Here is an 18,359-nt window from a genome sequence, read left to right as displayed (position 1 = left end):
ATCATTGGCTTTGGATGTAACATGAGCGGACTGAGCTCATGAGTTACTCAAATACTATTTCGCACAACGACACTCTACGTCTGAAGAAGTCTTGGATTCTCTGGACTTTCTTTTAAGACATCTTCGATTAAGAAATTATTGACATAAAGCTTTTAGAAGGCTTTAAAAGAAGTTCCGGCATGACTCAAGAGATCTAAAATAGGGTTGAAAATATTTTAGCAGCGTTACCTAATTCTTCAGACGATGGTATAGTCAACGTCAACGCCGGTGGTGCGTCAATATCCCTTCCATCACTCAAACTGTCTTCTCAACGGTACCACGTCTGGAGAATTCCTGCATTCTTGGGTCTTCTTCATGAAATAGAATACTATCTATTGCTCAAAGCTCGCGAGATACAAAATGGGATTGGAAACGTTTTGTAAATCTTACCTAACTCTTCAGATGAAGGTATAGTCAAGTAGTCAACGTCAACGCTGGTGGTGCATCACTGTCCCCTCCATCACTAAAAGTCTTCTCAATGGAACCACATCTGGAGAACTCTTGGATCATCTGGTCTTCTGCCTAATGACTTCTTAAAATAGGATACTATCCATTGCTGAAGGCTTGAGAGATACAAAATGGGATTGGAAATGTTTCTTACCTAACTCCTCAGATGAAGGTATAGTCAACGTCAACGCTGGTGGTGCGTCGCTATCCCCTCCATCACTCAAAGACCGTCTTCTCAGTGGAACCACATCTGGAGAACTCTTGGAACCTCTGGTTTTCTTTCGGACGGACTCCCGCCCAGTTTGGATGATGTCTCGCATCTTTCCCCAGGGTCCTTTGTGGAGTTTGTTCGGGGATGGGGAGGTGGAACTGTCATCCTGAGGGAATATTGAAGATTATAAGTTTCGTTTATTTAAATTGAAAAAATATTGTGATACTGAAATAAACACTACATTCGAAAGTTAAAGATCAGTGCTAAATGCTGTATTTTCAAACCACTATTTTCTTTAAATAATTGCGGAAGATGCCCCCGCGAAACCTAAGATGAGCTACCCATGGGCCTCATTATCAGACACATGGAGATGGCGATGGTCGAGAAGCTCTTGAACAGCTGAAGGATCTTAGGAACGTAGGGGGTAATTGCACAAAAAATCCCAATGGGTCGAAGTAAGATAAGATAAACCTAAGATAAATGATGTATGGTAAAAAGTAAGGTCAAATTAGGTAAAGTATGTAAGTTTTCGAATTCAGTAGTTACCTGTGGAGGAGCATGTAGAAAAGTATTATCATTTTCATCACAGCGCAGGATATTTTTTCGACACAATCCTGCAACAATCAGACAAAATATGTAAGTTAGGTACTAAATAGTTTACTGTACTAAATACTTAGGTACTAAATTAAAGACAGCCCTAATAAAACCAATTCACAAAAAGAAGTCTAAAACCGATCCCATCAATTACCGACCCATTGCTCTGCTACCAACGGCCTCTAAAATCTTTGAAAAAGCCATGTGTGACCGCGTTTTCACCTTCTGTGAAAAATATAAAATATTCAACGAAAGCCAAAATGGTTTTAGAAAAGGTCGATCAACAATAACAGCAATCTATAGGTATATGCAGGAGGTCGCAAACACCATAAACAACAAAAAATATGGAGTTGGCGTTCTCCTGGATATGACAAAAGCCTATGACAAGGTAAATTATACGATACTATTGAATAAATTATATGGAGTGGGGATACGAGGACCTGCCCACAAATGGTTTGCATCCTATCTAAAGGATAGAATACAAATTACGGAAATAGAATACTATGACAGAACAAACGGAGAAATAACAATGATCCGATCAAATATCAAAGTAGTAAATTCCTCGATCCCACAAGGAAGTGTAGCGGGATGCCTTCTATTCCTCTTATATATCAACGACCTTCCGAAAATATTAGAAGACACCTGCATCCTATTTGCTGATGATATTTCATTACTCATCGAATGCGAAAACAATGCCCAAATAAACGAGAAACTAACGTTAGAATTCGATAAAATAACTAGTTGGATGTACGATCATAATCTGGAATTAAACTACACAAAAACAAAATTAATTACCTTTTATCCGTATCAAAAAGCTCCATTAGATTTAGAGTTTCATTATAACAATACACAGATAGAGGTAGTAGACGAATTCACCTTACTTGGCCTAGTAATAGACAAAAATGTAAATTGGAAGGGACACATACAATTAATAAGATCAAAAATTTTTAGTTTTACCAAGGACGATTATAAAGGACCAGCAGAGTCCATACTAAATACCGTACCCCGTTGGCAGCCGTAAATCTATGTCACTAGATGTCACTAAGAGTGTCATTTGAATAAAAATGTCGTTTTTTTTTTAAATACGCACGCGGTAGTTCAACGGCATTACAAGTGATACAGTGAAAAGTATATAGATGACGCTAGGGGCCCGTGTCATGTTTCAGTCCCTGTTTACAACGCAAGCCATCGTTCTTATTTTGAATTATGACAATCATGCAAAAGAGTACCATACTGTCAAATTTTCTATCTCTTTCATTTTGAGCGTGACGTCAATGATTAGTAATATTACTTTCAATATATTTAAAATTTAGATTTTAATGAGGCCATTTCGAACGGTGTTTATGACAGATATCATGTTGACAATCAATCTCCTGACCGTCTCGCTCATTACCAATCCTATCCTATATTTGAACGAGTGCGACCGAAGCAGTTGAGTATTATTTATTGAAGATTTTTGAATGTCTAAAATCTTATTGGTAGTTGTCGAAAACCCGCTTTTTCCATAAAGTGTTGGCGCGACGTCAAGTGGGTGATAGGCGTTACGAGCAAGTACGGGTTGGATGGTCGACTACTATGCGCAGCGGTTTTTACGCGTACTTACGCGTAAAAACAGACACACAATCGAAAAAGGTCGTCGAACGAACCTTAGCTCGGACCATCGAATATGAAACTTATAAACTTCTTTATACACAAGGGTATAAAGAAGTTTATAACCAGGTGCTCCATGACACCATTGCACCAATCTGTCGCCAGCACCGCTACACTTCAACGGCCAAGTCACACAACATCCATACTAATATTATAAATGGGAAAGTGTGTGTGTCTGTTTGTTTGTCCATCTTTCACGGCAAAACGGAGCGACGTATTGACGTGATTTTTTAAATGGAGATAGTTGAAGGGATGGAAAGTGACATAGGCTACTTTTTGTCTCTTTTTATATCCCCCCACTTCCTTAGAATGGAGGATGGAAGTTTGTGGAGAGATTTTCGAATTTAACGCGAGCGAAGCCGCGGGCAAAGGCTAGTTAACTATAATAATAAAGAAATCGCAGTAAGGAACTTTATGTACTTTTTAGAGATAAACAAGCAGCTCCATCGAGACGGCTATTTTTTACAGAATGTTTTTGGTGGGATATAGCCTCATAGGCATAGGGAGGCATAGGCATAGGTATATATAACACTAACAAGGTATCTATTGTCTTAGTCCGTTTTCACATTATCCGATCCGATATCGGATGTCGGAAGGATTTAAATGGAAAAAATCCAAGATAGCGCCTGTAATGTATGGGGTATCAGTCCTACATCCGATATCGGATCGGATAATGTGAAAACGCATTTAGTCTCATTAATTATTACTTATGTCAGAGTTTCACTAATTATTTCCTTTTATTCATTTATTATCTCAGTTTAGGTTTATACGAGTACCAAACGAGTAGTATACGAGTAGAAAATATATTACCAAAACAATACAAACTATCATTAATTTATTATAAAAACGTAATCCAAAGTGCCACACCTGGCGGCCTAACTATCCGCGTTGTGTCCAAGACGAAGCCTGACCGACGAAGCTAGCAAGTCTCTCTACATGTTAGCTGAAATACTGTCAAACCATTCACTGTGATTACTCAGATTATTATAAGCAAAATGATCTTCGAATGAACTTTCTGGACAATTGAGATGCATGGGCGCAGTCGAAACCAGCTCGCCCCTTCAGCCGTGTCCCGTTGAAAATCGGAAAGATTCTTTTCCTTAGCACATTTAATGTTTACAAATTGGATTCGCCTTCTGTCACCTAAACTGGTAATTTTATGAATGAGGTCATTGGTCATATACAATTATTAATTTATACAGTTATTAATTCTGTATCTCTACTCGCATTGCTGCTGCGATTCTAAAATATTTAATATCCATATACCATATATTATGAATATTCAATAAATCATACAATGACATTTGTGATGTGGATGTCAGATGTCACATCTGTTGGCACAATGATTGCGTTTTGTTGAACGTATTTGAGCTTAACATATAGGTTTATTATCACTAAGTATATTATATTAATGAACAACGAAACGGATGTGACATTTTCCTAGTCCACCAACGTCATCTAGTCATTTTATTTGGCAATAATTAGACAACATGCGAACAAACTTAGCCAGCGAAGCGATCACAACTACGTCGAGGCCAACCAAAAAATATAATTTGTAAAAATTGTGTTTTGAGCCAATATTTTGATATTAAAATAAAGTTTTTTGATAGTTATTCATAGTATAATATAAAAACAAGTTAAAATATGTGTGAAAATATGTTTTTTTTCCACTCCCGGGTTACGAAACAACGCCATCTAGTTTTAAAGCAAAAACTAAGCTTTTTTCAGGGGTACGCTTTTTTGTATGGGCTATATCAGTCTAGTATTAAATGGTCCTTGGTTTTACCTACGCTTTGAGTGAGATAAAAAAACCACAAACTTACAGACAGCCCTTACAGTGTACAATGCATATGCAAACTCATGGCTAAGATACGGGATCATCTTATGGGGAAACAGCACTGATAAACAAATACTTTTCATACAACAGAAGAAGCTAATCCGAATCTTAGCAAATGTTAACCACCCCGACACATGCAAACCTTTATTTCGCCTATTTAAAATACTTACATTGCCATCTATCTACATATTTGAAATGTGTAAATTTGCGAGGCAAAATATACACATATTTAAAAAACGACGCGAATTACCCACAACGCACCTACTAAGACACCAAAACAAATTATTGCTACCAGCCTCTAGAATTAAAAAACATTCCAATAGCACCTATGTAATGGCCATCAAGATATTTAATAAACTACCAGATGCTATTAAGAATATAGAAAATGATAAAAAAATGTTTAACGTTATTAAATCTCTTTTGATAGACAAGTGCTACTATTCACTCAACGAATATTTAAATGATGATAATATAAATGAGAAAGTTTAAATAATGTAAAATAGATATTAATAATTGTATAAACTTCTATAAAAATATAATATAATGTAATGTAATGTAACTAATGTATGTACTTTAGTATGTAAGAAATTTTGCTGTGCCCTATCAGGGTATCATGTACCAACTATATTACTACCTAACACCTGTATAAAATGAACATGATCGCAATAAAGATTTGAATTGAATTGAATTGAATTACTTTATTTTGAAGAAGTGATTAATTTACTGTGAGATCTTTGTAGTGTGCAAATGCCGGGATAACGCAAGGAGGATGATGATGATCCTTGTAGTGCGAGATACTAGTAGTATCAGTCATATACATAGACCGCTTTACGAATTTAAAAATATGCAGCAAAGTTTTGTCTTTTTTATAAATTCCTTCGCTCTCATTAACCAGTTTCATGAAGTCACAATTTTCCTCAATATTATTATTATAACTCTTACGTTCCACTCCACATTGGTACTATTAATGCCAGTCCCTTCAAGATTTGCGTCAATCATCCTGTGTTTATGTTTGTCTATTTGTGGAGACGTCCGCCGAAGCATCCATCAGTTCCATCACTCATCCGTGCCATCATCAGACATCACATAACAACCGCAGGAGACATTGGGAAACCCTTCAAGTTTCAACATGTTAAATGACTGTTCACCAGCTCATTAACCCTTTTGTTCTTCAAAAACGAATGACAAAGTTGCAATTTATACTTATGGAAGTTATCCAGAAATTGTTGAAAAAATTTAGCTACACGTGACGTGACACTCCTCGAGTTGCAGGCGTCCATAGGTGACGGTAACCGCTTTCCATCAGGCGGATCGTATGCTTGTTTGCCACCGACGTAGTATTAAAAATCTATTGTCTTAATTGCCTCTATCTGGCTGATATACGTATAATTATTTGAAGTGATGCATTTGAATGATAATTATTTAAGAGTCTCTCTTGTATGTTGGTACTGATATGTTGTACAGTAATTTTCCACGAAATTATGTGGTGAACATTTTGAACGCAATGCTGCTGGTAAAAAAATGTCTTATTTTGTATGCACATGACCAATATCAATACGAGTAGTTATTCAACGTTGCCTTCTGTAAAACAAATTATACTGCATCTCATCTGTCCCTGATTTTTCCCATACTTAACTCATCAAGAAAGTCTGAGATGTAATTCAAAATATAAAATTATTCGCCAGAAATAACTTAGAAAATGTGTATGTCCTACTGTCTTGTCCGTATTTCTGGTAGATCAATCGTCGGTAAACAAATTGATCATTCGCAGAGATCCAACGTACGATTGCTAACGTTTACGACTGAAGTGTAAACCGTGACTTACATAAAAGTTGAAAGCAACACGTGTATCGAAAATTCATTTAATACATACAAGGCCATATTCTAAGTTTTTTAAGAGGTAAATAAAGAATGTGATATATAATCATTATTTCCTAAATTTATCAAAAGACAGCTGCCAATTTGATTGCTACTATCTGGCACAAAAACTCGCCTGTGGCCTGTTTCACCACAGTGACAGTTGTCGCCCGACAGTGACACTTCCCTTCAGTGCCTGCTCAACAAAGGAATATGGACGCTGAATAGTAATCATTTTTATATTAAAGGAAATTTTGCTGAATAGTAATGTTACATATCAATTCAGAAATAGGCACACTTGTGGCACCCTAGAAATAGGCACAAATGTCAGTGTCAAGTGTTCATGTCACTTTCGTGAAATAGGTCACTGGTTGCGCTTCGCTGCTCTGCGTCAAACAACACGATAATTCTGTAATTCTCTTCTATCCTGATGACACCAAATTCCAGAATCTGCGGGCCGATTTTTGAGTCTCACGCGTTCGAGTTCAGAAAATTGTTACTGAAAATAGCAAGTCACCGTTTTCAACCGGTATTTTAGTGACACAAAAATCGCCCTCCTGTGGAAAGATCCTAGAAATGTTCTGTATTGATGTTGTTATTTGTCACAGACCTATGCAATCCATATCTTTTTTTTATACTACGTCGGTGGCAAACAAGCATACGGCCCGCCTGATGTAAAGCGGTCACCGTAACCTATGAACGCCTGCAACTTAAACAATGTCACATGCGCGTTGCCACCCCATTAGAAACTTGTACATTCCCTTTTGCTGTGTTAAGTACACAGCAAAAAGGAGTATACAAGTTCCAAGGAGGGTTAGGGTTGCCGACGACTCAAAGGACAATAGACGAAACAAGTCAGTTCCGTAAGTCCTCCCGTCATCAGCACACCGCACCCTCGTTGAGCTCTGGCAGCCTTACTCACCGGCAGGAACACAACACTATGAGTAGGGTCTAGTGCTATTTGGCTGCGGTCTTCTGTAAGGCACCTGGAGCTAATCTTTTATGAACACAGAGTGTTTATGAATCAAAACTTCGAATTGGGCCATAGTACGTCTCATATGTACACCCTTTTACAAAACAGTCCAACGGATGTGGTATCGAAGAATGCGGTCTATTTCAGACTTGCGATAATGCCGTACGCATAGTATAGCGACGCATTGGATTTCTAAAAATAACGGTTTGATATTATGAGTTAGATTTTGCAGATATTTTGGCGCCACGTGGGATTGCAAACGTTTTATTGCTAATGGCGAGAAAAATTGTATGATCATTTCAAGAGAGATTATCAGAGATTATAATATAAAAAGTAATAAGTCAAAATTGTTGGCAGCTTAGCTTGCTTTATGCTAAATTTGACTCCATGTTATGATACTTTATAAAATTAAAGCCAACTAAAGCTAAAGTTCTATTCTTCTGTTTTTGATGCTATGTTTGCGACTGTCATAAAAAAATCACCCATTCGGGAAGGCGATTTTTCTTCGCAGCTTTGAGGGTTCAAAAGTGGCACTTTTCTGTTCAAGAAGTTTATGTTGCCAGATTAAAATATTTATATCATATTAAAGCACGAAAATAGTTTGCAGTAAGTACATAATATATAACCGTTCACATGTTTGACGATTAAGTTCGTAGAAGCGTACGTACATACAGGGTGAAATAAAAAGGACATTTCAAACTTTGCATAGTGACTTTTGAGGTCATAATGAACAACTTTTATTGTAGGACCAATGCTGAAATCAGAAAAAAAAAATTGGCTGTTCCATAGAAATAAGCTTTATCATTACGGTTGAAATTTCTTCGCGTTTTCAGCATTAGCACAGAATATATAATAGTACAAGTACAGAAGGCCCACTGCTTTGATGTTCCCAAAATGCCGCCTTTTTAAATACCTACAAAATTCTTACAAAGAAACGAGCTGCACGTGCGCGGCGTCCGGTGATAGGGTTACCAATGGATCCATACGAATTAATACTCACATAAAATGTTATACTATTATATTCAAGTCTTGGGTACTTTCTAGGTATATATGCTGTAGTTATATATTTTTGTTCAAGTTCCAACACCACAAGCCTTATTGAACTTTTCCGTGGGACTTAATCGATAGTAGATCTGTGTAAGCATGTCTTATGGCATTTATTTTATTCAATATGTCTATTTAACTAAGTATTATTAGCCATTCCACATCGCTTAAAAAACCTCGCGACGTAAAGTAACAATGGAAAGTGCGAACGTGCATTCCGTGAGAACGCGCGCCACCCCTGAGTAGGCCGCGAACTCGCGGCCGCCAGGATGTACTTGTAGCGCGGCGATAGAATCGCGGAGTGAGCCGCCCCTGGCATTAGTCCCATATTAAATCTAGTTCATTATGACCTCAAGATATAAATAAAAAAGTTATTGTGAGTAGGTAGTAGCAGCGGCTGGTCCATACAAGCCGATTCCACCGGCTGGCCTAAAATTGTCTACTAGTAAAGTACCTAGTGTTAAGTTAGGTTTCTTTTTGCTCAGTGTTGCCTAGCAGAAATTTTCACCAGCCGCCACTGGTAGGTAGACGGAATTGTCTGAAAGCCGGTCTTCCCAACATTGACCTTAGGTACTCTTTGTAGTAATCAAACAGCATCTCATATTATTTCCTGAGTCATATCCTTTACATACAATATCTACTCATATTGCACCGATATTCCCGTAAAATTTTAGAGCTTGCTTATAAACACATCGGCGATGCAATGTTCTTAGAACGCATCAATCGCGAATATAATAAACAGGATAAATATACGCATTCCAATCCTTATAACCTGTGAATAACACTTTATTTACGCAAATACTACTTTTGGGGAAACTGGGTATTTTTTTTGCAATAAAGATGAAGTTAGACGTGAAGACTCATCATCCTCCTTGCGTTATCCTGGCATTTGCCACGGCTCATGGAAGCCTGGGGTCCGCATTGACAACTAATCCCCAGATTTGGCGTAGGCACTAGTTTTTACGAAAGCGATTGCCATCTGACCTTCCAACCCGAAGGGTAACTAGGCCTTATTGGAATTGGTCCGGTTTCCTCACGATGTTTTCCTTCACCGAAAAGCGACTGGCAAATATCAAATGACATTTCGCACATAAGTTCAGAAAAACTCATAGGTACGAGCCGGGTTCGAACCCGCGACCTCCGGATTGAAAGTCACACGTTCTTACCGCTAGGCTACCAGCGCTTATACGTGAAGACTAATAATAATAAAACATTACCGAAAATCCTACGCATCAATGGAACGGATTATTATAACATGGAAGAGTATTATAACATGGAAAATGAATTACATGTACCTAGTTATTGATTTTTATTATTTCATCGATTTTAGATGGCCTTTATGCACCCAAACTTTCTTGACTCGTGTATTGTCTGTAGGGGCATTCCACGAGAAAGTCGCTTACGACATGCTTTTGCCTTGTATGGCAGCTATATCAATCAAATCCGTAAAGCTCGAGAAAATACTGCCAATTGATTAACCAAGTCAAAAGGTTGTCAGACACAACTTCGCTTTCTTAGCGTCTTCAGAAGTATTAGAAGAATTGCATGTCGTAAGCGACATTCTCGTGGAATGCCCCTGTAGTCAAACTACCATAGTATCCTGTATATGGTGCATTTGACTTAAAAAAGAGAACCCCAAACTAGTTTGAAAAGGAACTAGAACTGACACCCGTACCATACTCTATACAAGAGTTCTAGTTTTTTTTCAGGTCCTGGGCTTTATCCCACTATTTGATGTATTTTCTCTCACCTGGTTCCCTCAACTCCTCGCAGCTTGAATTAGGCGTGAGCGACAGGGCACTGCCCGGAGTGAGACTTGCTGAATCTCTTTCAGGGTGCGCCAGGCTTGGAGGAGACTAGCCCATGCCATGGAGTGAGACTTGCTGAATCTCTTTCAGGGTGCGCCAGGCTTGGAGGAGACCAGCCCATGCCAGTTACCATCCCTACCATGACGGTACTGATAGTTGTAACTGATCAATCTTATCTGTAGTACTTAGTTGTTCTTACCTGGTTCTCTCAACTCCTCGCAGCTTGAATTAGGCGTGAGTGACAGCGCACTGCCTGGAGTGAGACTTGCTGAATCTCTTTCAGGGTGCGCCAGGCTTGGAGGAGACCAGCCCATGCCAGTTACCATCCCTACCATGACGGTACTGATAGTTGTAACTGATCAATCTTATCTGTAGTAGGTACTTAGTTGTTCTTACCTGGTTCTCTCAACTCCTCGCAGCTTGAATTAGGCGTGAGTGACAGCGCACTGCCTGGAGTGAGACTTGCTGAATCTCTTTCAGGGTGCGCCAGGCTTGGTGGAGACGACCCCATGCCGGTTGGTGATGAACCAGCGAGAGCAACTACTCCCACCATCGCGCCGCACGCCACTGCGCTGCCGGTTGTTTGAGGCCATTGGGCTTTCTCCCATCTGCAAAGATAAATTAAGGTTATAACTGATACCTACTCGTTAATAATAGCTAGGGAATTAATTTGAATTTTTAAAATTAAAACACAACGCCTGGAAATATGTTTTTGGCGTTTAAGGTATAAGACAACGTACCTAAATCTGATTAAAATAATATTTTATGCAACAGGCGTTTAAAGGTGGTCAAAAAAGACGAGTGGCGTGGGTAAGACGCCACAAGTATTTATTGACTCAGTTAAACACCGTCGCATGTTACAATACTTTTTCTACGACCATGCACTTAGCTTTTAATAGTTTTCTAGAATAACTTTCGTGAATTTCGCACTGTTTCCTATAAGTATTTTGACTTGTCACTCCCCCGCGCCGCCGCCCGCCCCCGGCCGGCGCCCCGCGCACCCACGCATACGATATAGCTCTTAAAACATTGTTAGGTAGCCTTTAAGAGATATAGCTGGATCTCTTAAAGGCTACCTAACAATGCTTTAAGAGCTATATCGTATGCGTGGGTGCGCGGGGCGCCGGGTGGGGGCGGGCATCTTTTATGTAGGGCTTTAACGATCTATGCACGACACGGTAAATGACGAATAACAACACGGGAGTAGAAAAAATATGTATCGAGAAAATAGTCTCATAAATTATGGTAGTACGCTCTTATTACTCTGGATTAAGATGCTATGGGACATATTTTTGAGTAAGATGTGTACACCCATATGTTTACACTTCACTGTATGAAAATCCCAAGACACTGCGCATAAGATTGTGCACGGTCAACCGGGGTGGCTTTAAAACGCAGGGGTGACTTTGAAAACTTAGTTTTAAAGTCATACCGTAAGTAAATTCGCGATTTTCTATGGTAGATTTACAAGAATATTTATTGGCCTAACTAGTAACAGTTTTAGTAAATAATGAATAATGTTAATTTTAAAGGCGTTCAAATATCAACAAAGCAACCTCAAATTTTCCTAAAGCCACCCCGGTTGACAAGCCGGCCATCCCGCTACGCGCTGCCAGGCTCCTTAGGCCGTTTTCACATTATCCGATCCGATATCGGATGTCGGAAGGGTTTCAATAGAAAAAATCCAAGATGGCGCCTGTAATGTATGGGATATCGGTCCGACATCCGATATCGGATCGGATAATGTGAAAACGCACCTATATATATGTACTATAATATGAACTAACGATGTTCACAAATAAAAGTGCTGGAGTAAAAAACGATTACAATCGGGACTAGAACGCAGATTGTGATTGTGACGTCATAATTAACATAAATCCGTTTAATGAATTTTATAAAGAAAAAAAAAACACCCTTGGCATTTACTACTTTTATAAGTGCAAGATGTGTGTGCAATCTTTTTTTTCTCTTTATTTTGGCACAAACAGTCATTACAGAAGAGTTACATTGAGTTGTATTACATATGAAAATAGACAATACAATACAGTGCCGAAATCGTTGTAGAATTATAAATACATATTTTTGTTGCAACGGACTTAATGTATACGGATATTTCGGATAAAATCTTGACGGAGCAGTTTGCATGAAAACATAACATAGCCTGACTTTGCTAACCGAATAAGACATAAGACATATAAAACCCTTGAATCCCACAAGCCCGATATTGGGTCACCAAAAACAAACAAAATTAAATTCTAAATCTTAAACCACAAAGTCGTTTAATGTCAGACAGGAATAGAACCGCGGGATGAAGGGGTTAAGTCACGGTAGCCAACATTGTAGTGGTACCATAAACCCAGAAATAGACGCGCGGCAATAATCAGCGGAGTGGATTTGTTTGAAATTGAGCTGCCATGGTATTTCGTACAATGTACTTAATCTGTTTGGTAAGGTCCGACCGAGATTCTCGGCCGCGAATAAATTGTATGAAGTCTCGGCCGAGACTTCGTACAGTTTATTCGCGGCCGAGAATCTCGGTCGGACCTTACTGTTTGGTGTCATATTGGTTTAATCATTTTCACCAAACTGGTAAAAGGCTATCTCGATTATTCGTATTTATGTATGTTGCACTTTATCCAAAAAGCGAAATCGAAACGGGTTCCGAATTCCCTCTTCGGACGTGTATCGTACGACGTTTTTCAGTACATGGCCCTTTAAAGTTGCGACCTGGCAAGAAATGAACTACTTTGCCAGCTAGTGCGGAAAAAACACCATGGGTAGGTTGTACTAAACATTTTTTTCTTATAATCGATGGAATCAGGCGTTACTTTGCGGAAATCCATGTTAATCATAAACTAGAACGTTCCTTTGCTAATCCGCGAATTGATAACGTGCAAGTAAATCAGTACTAACCTGCTGTACTTACTTGCGTATTTTTTACATGCAATTAATTTTCCCACCCTCCCACCGCAAAAATAAAAATAAATACGCAAATAAATACAACAACCCACCACCAAAAATACAAAACTCGACACGTGTTTCGCCTCTCTACGAGGCATCCTCAGGACCTGATGTTGACGGTCCGAAAGGGCTGCGTTTAGGGGTTCTGGAACAGTTGGAAATAATTAGGTACCACAATAGGGGGTTGATCCTTAATGAGCAGTTGAATGTTGCGTCATCGCCGTTATTAGGTACGAATTTTTCCATCTAACTTGCTTGGTAGGGGGGGTGGACAAAGTATAAATATGGCCGACCATTCTGGAGACAACCAGTCAGTTGCGGAACTTCGGACCGTCAACATCAACTCCTGAGGATGCCTCGTAGAGAGGCGAAACACGTGTCGAGTTTTGTATTTTTGGTGGTGGGTTGTTGTATTTATTTGCGTATTTATTTTTATTTTTGCGGTGGGAGGGTGGGAAAATTAATTGCATGTAAAAAATACGCAAGTAAGTACAACAGGTTAGCACTGATTGACTTGCACGTTATCAATTCGCGGATTAGCAAAGGAACGTTCTAGTTTATGATTTTTTTCTTAAGTTCCTTATTTATGATCAAAGGAACTTCTTGAACTGAAGTTCGATCGAAATTATATGAGTCACTTCATTTGAAGATATAAATACGACCATGCACTTACATAGTTTTTAATAGTTCTCTAGAATAACTTTCGTGAAATTTACACTGCTTCCTGTATTTTGACGCAAAGGTTTGCACTGTCAGCGCGGCTGCCCAAAGCCATCCCGCGCACGCGCGCAGTATTTTTATAACAATGCGTTGCCATGGTTACAGAGCCAAACAATGCGTTTTCAATATTTTCGTTACTGCGCGCATGCGCGGAAAGCCGGCGGACGCTAGCTTTGGGGAATAGACTTTTAATATTATGTAGGGTTTTAAAGATCTATGCACGACCCTGTAAATGACGAATGTTCGGGAGTAAAAAAAAATGTTTGTCAGATGTACCCAATTTCCAACAAGGTACTAAACATAGACAAAAATTATGTATTAATTATCCAATCCGGTAACAATCCCCACAAACAATTTAACAACTTTTAAGATTCATTAATCACAATGAAACGTCTGTGTTGGCAGGTGACAAGACCGCGACATAAACATTTCAGGAATTTATGTACCTGCAGCTTTGTTTAAAGCAACGTTATATTCACATTACCACACATTACCCATTCGGAAAGTGAATTTTTCTCCCCTATTTGGAAGGATCAAAATGGCACTTTTCTGTTCAAGAACTTTATGTTGCCAATATAAATTGTTAACGCAATAAGAAGATTTTGCAAATACCTAATAAAATTACTTACAATTTCTTTAACGTAATAAAATCAATTACAAATATTATTTTGTAAGTTTGGCTTACTATTAAGATTATAGATAATCATGCATATTTTATAATATAATAATTTCTTCATAAGTGATCTGACAAACATTGTCTATCACTTAATAGATATCAAAATGAAATAATTTCCACCTTGGCCGTTAAAACTTGAATCTATCGCTACATCAACACATCTCGAGATTCTTCATTTATTTTCGTAGGACATACCTACACAAATATCTGTTATGATACCTTTCTAGGACAGCAGTTTGAAAATGTCGATAAATAAAGGAAACAAAATGCATTCATATGTATGTTGTATAAAATAAACACGTCTATGTTGGCAAGATACTGATCACAAATATGTGACTACCGTGACTCGTTGCAATAAGGTGAAAAAATGTACATATATTTATGAACTCGAATGTACCTATTTTAATTTAAAGAAGAATTTAAATTGTTTGGTATATACTTTCTATTGGCAACATACTTAAATGTGAATAGAATGGAATTTTAGGCAGTTTTAGTACCTTGGCACTAAGTAATAGGGCTATAGTGTTTATATCCGAAAGTGACGGCAAGTAAAGTCAAGCGGGGGAACTGCGACTACTAAAATATAAGTACAACTTTGACTGCCTAAAACTACTATCAACGGTAATTTAAATGATAATTGATTGCCTTCACACTGAGATTAGTTATCTAAGTTCTATTTCATCTGACGCTCATCACAAAAATAAAGATTCCGTATACTTTAATACGATTTTTATATGAGATGGTGAAATAGTTATAATTACCCCGCCGAGAGGGAATTCCAACTATTGATAATAAGTTTCGTTACAGTGAACTTACACTGGTAAACCAGATATCATGTGGTTTGTCAAAACGTAAAGAACCTAAATTAAACACTCATTATTATGTATGTCTGTCGGTTTGTATAAAAAAACACTTATAAGATGTTAGCGGGGTAATTAAAACTGGTCTCCATACTAAGTATAGTGATGGGAATCGTGCCTATTAGATACTGTGTCTATAGGTGCATAACTGTACCCGCCCGCGCACACCTTATTTTCTGTTCATAATCAGACCAATAAGGGACTAAATGCTTAAAATAATCGATAATACACAATGACGTTCAATAAAATATAATTTTAGCCCTTTCCAGAGCCAGAGTCACTAAATGAGGTATTAATATCGATACAAAACCTCGAATCGAGTACATCACTAGTGATGTTGATTTTCATATAAAATATGGCGGGGCAATTAAAACTACCATCTAGTCGAAATTAGCCTCCATCGCAATTTAAGGGGGGCCAATTTAAACTATAGCTTAAATACTATGAAAACATGAAAATCAGAAGATTGAAGGACATACAAACATAAAAAAGTTTATAATTATGCAAGTAACTGTAAAAAAAATATTTAATCACATTAAAACCATATTTTTTATGGAATGTTTGAGAGGCTATCTCTCACGCGCATATTACCAATTTTGTCGAAAACTTCACGGCCCTGTAGATCAGAGATCATTAGGACTATCAACACCATCTTCTTCAAAATTAAGTACGATCTTAACCTCTGAATAAGATAATTTAATAGTAACCGCAAAACGTTCAAATTATGAACAAAGTTCTTATATTTATTGTAATATGGGCATTGTTCATTGTTCACTTCTGTGTTATTTTCAACCTGTGATCTTATAATTATTATTACCTAAGTTATAAGGTCATAACTACTTGTAAACAAACTTTACTAAAACCAAACACTTACCTAAAAGCAGCCTTCACTTTAGTCCACTTAGAAACTTTAGATTTCTCCACTTCCTTGCAAAAAATGCCTTCTGACCGTCTTCTTAGCGGCGTGCCGGGCGTCGCGTCACTCTCATCCCCTCCCGCCGACCGCGCCCTCTGTCGCCTCAGCAGCGAGCCCCCGAACCTCCCATGGCTCTTCCACTTCGACCCCGACCTCTTCATACTCCTCCCCCCAGCCATTATACTGTCAAACATCGCCTGACCGTACTCGCTTTCCAACTCAGCATCAAATGCTTCGTTTATCATCTGCATCTCCTTAGCTTCCGACTTCAACAACACATTCTCCTGTTCTATCTTCTTATACATTTCATGCAGACGCTTCAAATGGTTCACGTCTCGCAACTTTTTTAAAAGACGGGCGTTGTGCTCTTTTAAACTTACAAACTGATCCAGCAGTTGAACTAGCTTCTCTAGCTGTTCCAACGCTTCGACGGTATCTTTTGTTTTGACAGCGAGATCTTTGCCGCGTTTAGAAGCTAAGTCGTCTCGATCTTTTAGTCTTTGGAGCATGCTTTCGCATAGGGTTTCTGGATCGAGGACTTCTCCTTCGGGTAGTGACCAGGAGTATTCTAAGCTGGGTCCGGCGGTGCATGGTGAGGATCCCTCGTCAGAAGGAGTCTGCGGCTTGACTGAGAGGGATGCAGGAGGCTCGCCTCTCCGCCGCTTGTGCAGAGATGTCCCGCTCGGAGGAAGCTCCGCCAAATCTTTCTCTTTCTCGTGGCCGTCAGTGACGTCACTGCTTTCTTTCAATGACATCATGCTGCAGCTGCGTCTGCCCTATTTATAAATGAAAATAAACGCACGTGCGGAGTTCGGCGGGGCGAGACAGAATGTAACGGAATGCATTTCGTGATTTGCTACTAGTGATACATTGCCTTCTTATTGTCTACACTGAACTATTCATTTTTTTTTAAATTAAGCTAAGCTTTAGCTTTACAAGTAAGTAATTCACCCTCACACACAGTTAATACCGTTTCACTTTCAATTTGAAGTTTAACTTCCTTATGGAAGTTACCAATAATAACACACGCGTACTTTATTTACGTTTTCACTTCAGCTTACAATTAAGTTTAATTTATATCTTTTATTTTGTTCCCACTCAAGTAATACATTTTTGACTGTAAAACCGTATCGATAATTCGTTCCGCCCTAGCCTGCGCGCGCGCTGCTAGGCGGGCGGCTGCGCACTGCCGAGCTTTCACGATCGCTTCCGAAAACCACCGATTTACTATTTTTAACCTAACCATACTTTCACTCCCTCATGCCAAACAATTTTAAAACTTCACCCAATGTTTTAAAGCAGTGTCTTACTGTTTTTCATTCTCTTCTGTGTATAAATGTACAATCAAAATTTTTGTGTAAAGTTTTTTGGAATGTGAACCTTGTCTGGAATGCTACATGGTTGTATCAAACACGTTCACATTTTCTTATACATTGTGCTTTCTTTTCTTCGACATTACTGTACACGGAACACATTAACCCATATTTGTTGAAAACGGAGTAAATAAAAGTTTTATGTTTCAGTCCCGATCTTTTTAATTGAGTCACTTCGGGGCTTCTTAGAAATACTTAAAATTAATATTAGGATTTTGAGACTTATGGAATTACGTTTAAGAGATTTTAATAGAGTTTTCCAACTTTGTTAATAGTATTTAAAATAAAGTTAGTGTTCTTATTTTTATGAAATACAACGTAATATTAGGAAGTACCTATTTATGCTTTAGAAGCATTAGTAATAAGGCATTTTCAAGTTTTTACTTTATTCAT

The 18,359-nt window shown here is 38.3% G+C and overlaps 2 protein-coding genes across 3 annotated transcripts in view; both read right to left on the bottom strand.

Annotated features, from left to right (window-relative positions):
* The window catches only part of LOC125236796 (nucleolar and coiled-body phosphoprotein 1), an 88,052-nt gene extending 77,277 nt beyond the window's left edge, over positions 1 to 10,775 (bottom strand). For both annotated transcript variants that reach the window (XM_048143737.1, XM_048143743.1), the window contains exons 1-3: positions 10,660 to 10,775; positions 1,244 to 1,311; positions 641 to 863 (exon numbers count right to left, since the gene is read on the bottom strand). In XM_048143737.1, the coding sequence (XP_047999694.1) occupies positions 641 to 863; positions 1,244 to 1,311; positions 10,660 to 10,774 (406 nt within the window). In that variant the 5' untranslated portion in view covers position 10,775. The remainder of the gene's footprint in view (positions 1 to 640; positions 864 to 1,243; positions 1,312 to 10,659) is intronic.
* A 67-nt stretch (positions 10,776 to 10,842) lies between these two features.
* On the bottom strand, positions 10,843 to 17,771 carry LOC125234751. Its single transcript, XM_048141139.1, has 2 exons — positions 16,552 to 17,771; positions 10,843 to 11,068 (listed from the first exon to the last, which is right to left on the bottom strand). Exons 1-2 carry the CDS (start codon positions 17,349 to 17,351, stop codon positions 10,843 to 10,845), a joined length of 1,026 nt encoding a protein of 341 aa, XP_047997096.1. The 5' UTR covers positions 17,352 to 17,771.
* Positions 17,772 to 18,359: the final 588 nt, after the last annotated feature.

Source organism: Leguminivora glycinivorella, chromosome 2, assembly GCF_023078275.1.
Source record: "Leguminivora glycinivorella isolate SPB_JAAS2020 chromosome 2, LegGlyc_1.1, whole genome shotgun sequence".
Lineage (NCBI taxonomy): Eukaryota > Metazoa > Arthropoda > Insecta > Lepidoptera > Tortricidae > Leguminivora > Leguminivora glycinivorella.
Note: the sequence above shows the minus strand (reverse complement) of the source record. Positions and strands in the feature narration are given on the sequence as shown.

Excerpts from the sequence above, each read along its gene's own strand:
- LOC125234751 (XM_048141139.1), bottom strand. The coding sequence starts at position 17,351 with ATGATGTCATTGAAAGAAAGCAGTGACGTCACTGACGGCCACGAGAAA. Across the intron at positions 11,069-16,551 it reads AAAGTGAAGGCTGCTTTTAG|ATGGGAGAAAGCCCAATGGC; the intron begins GTAAGTGTTTGG and ends TTATCTTTGCAG.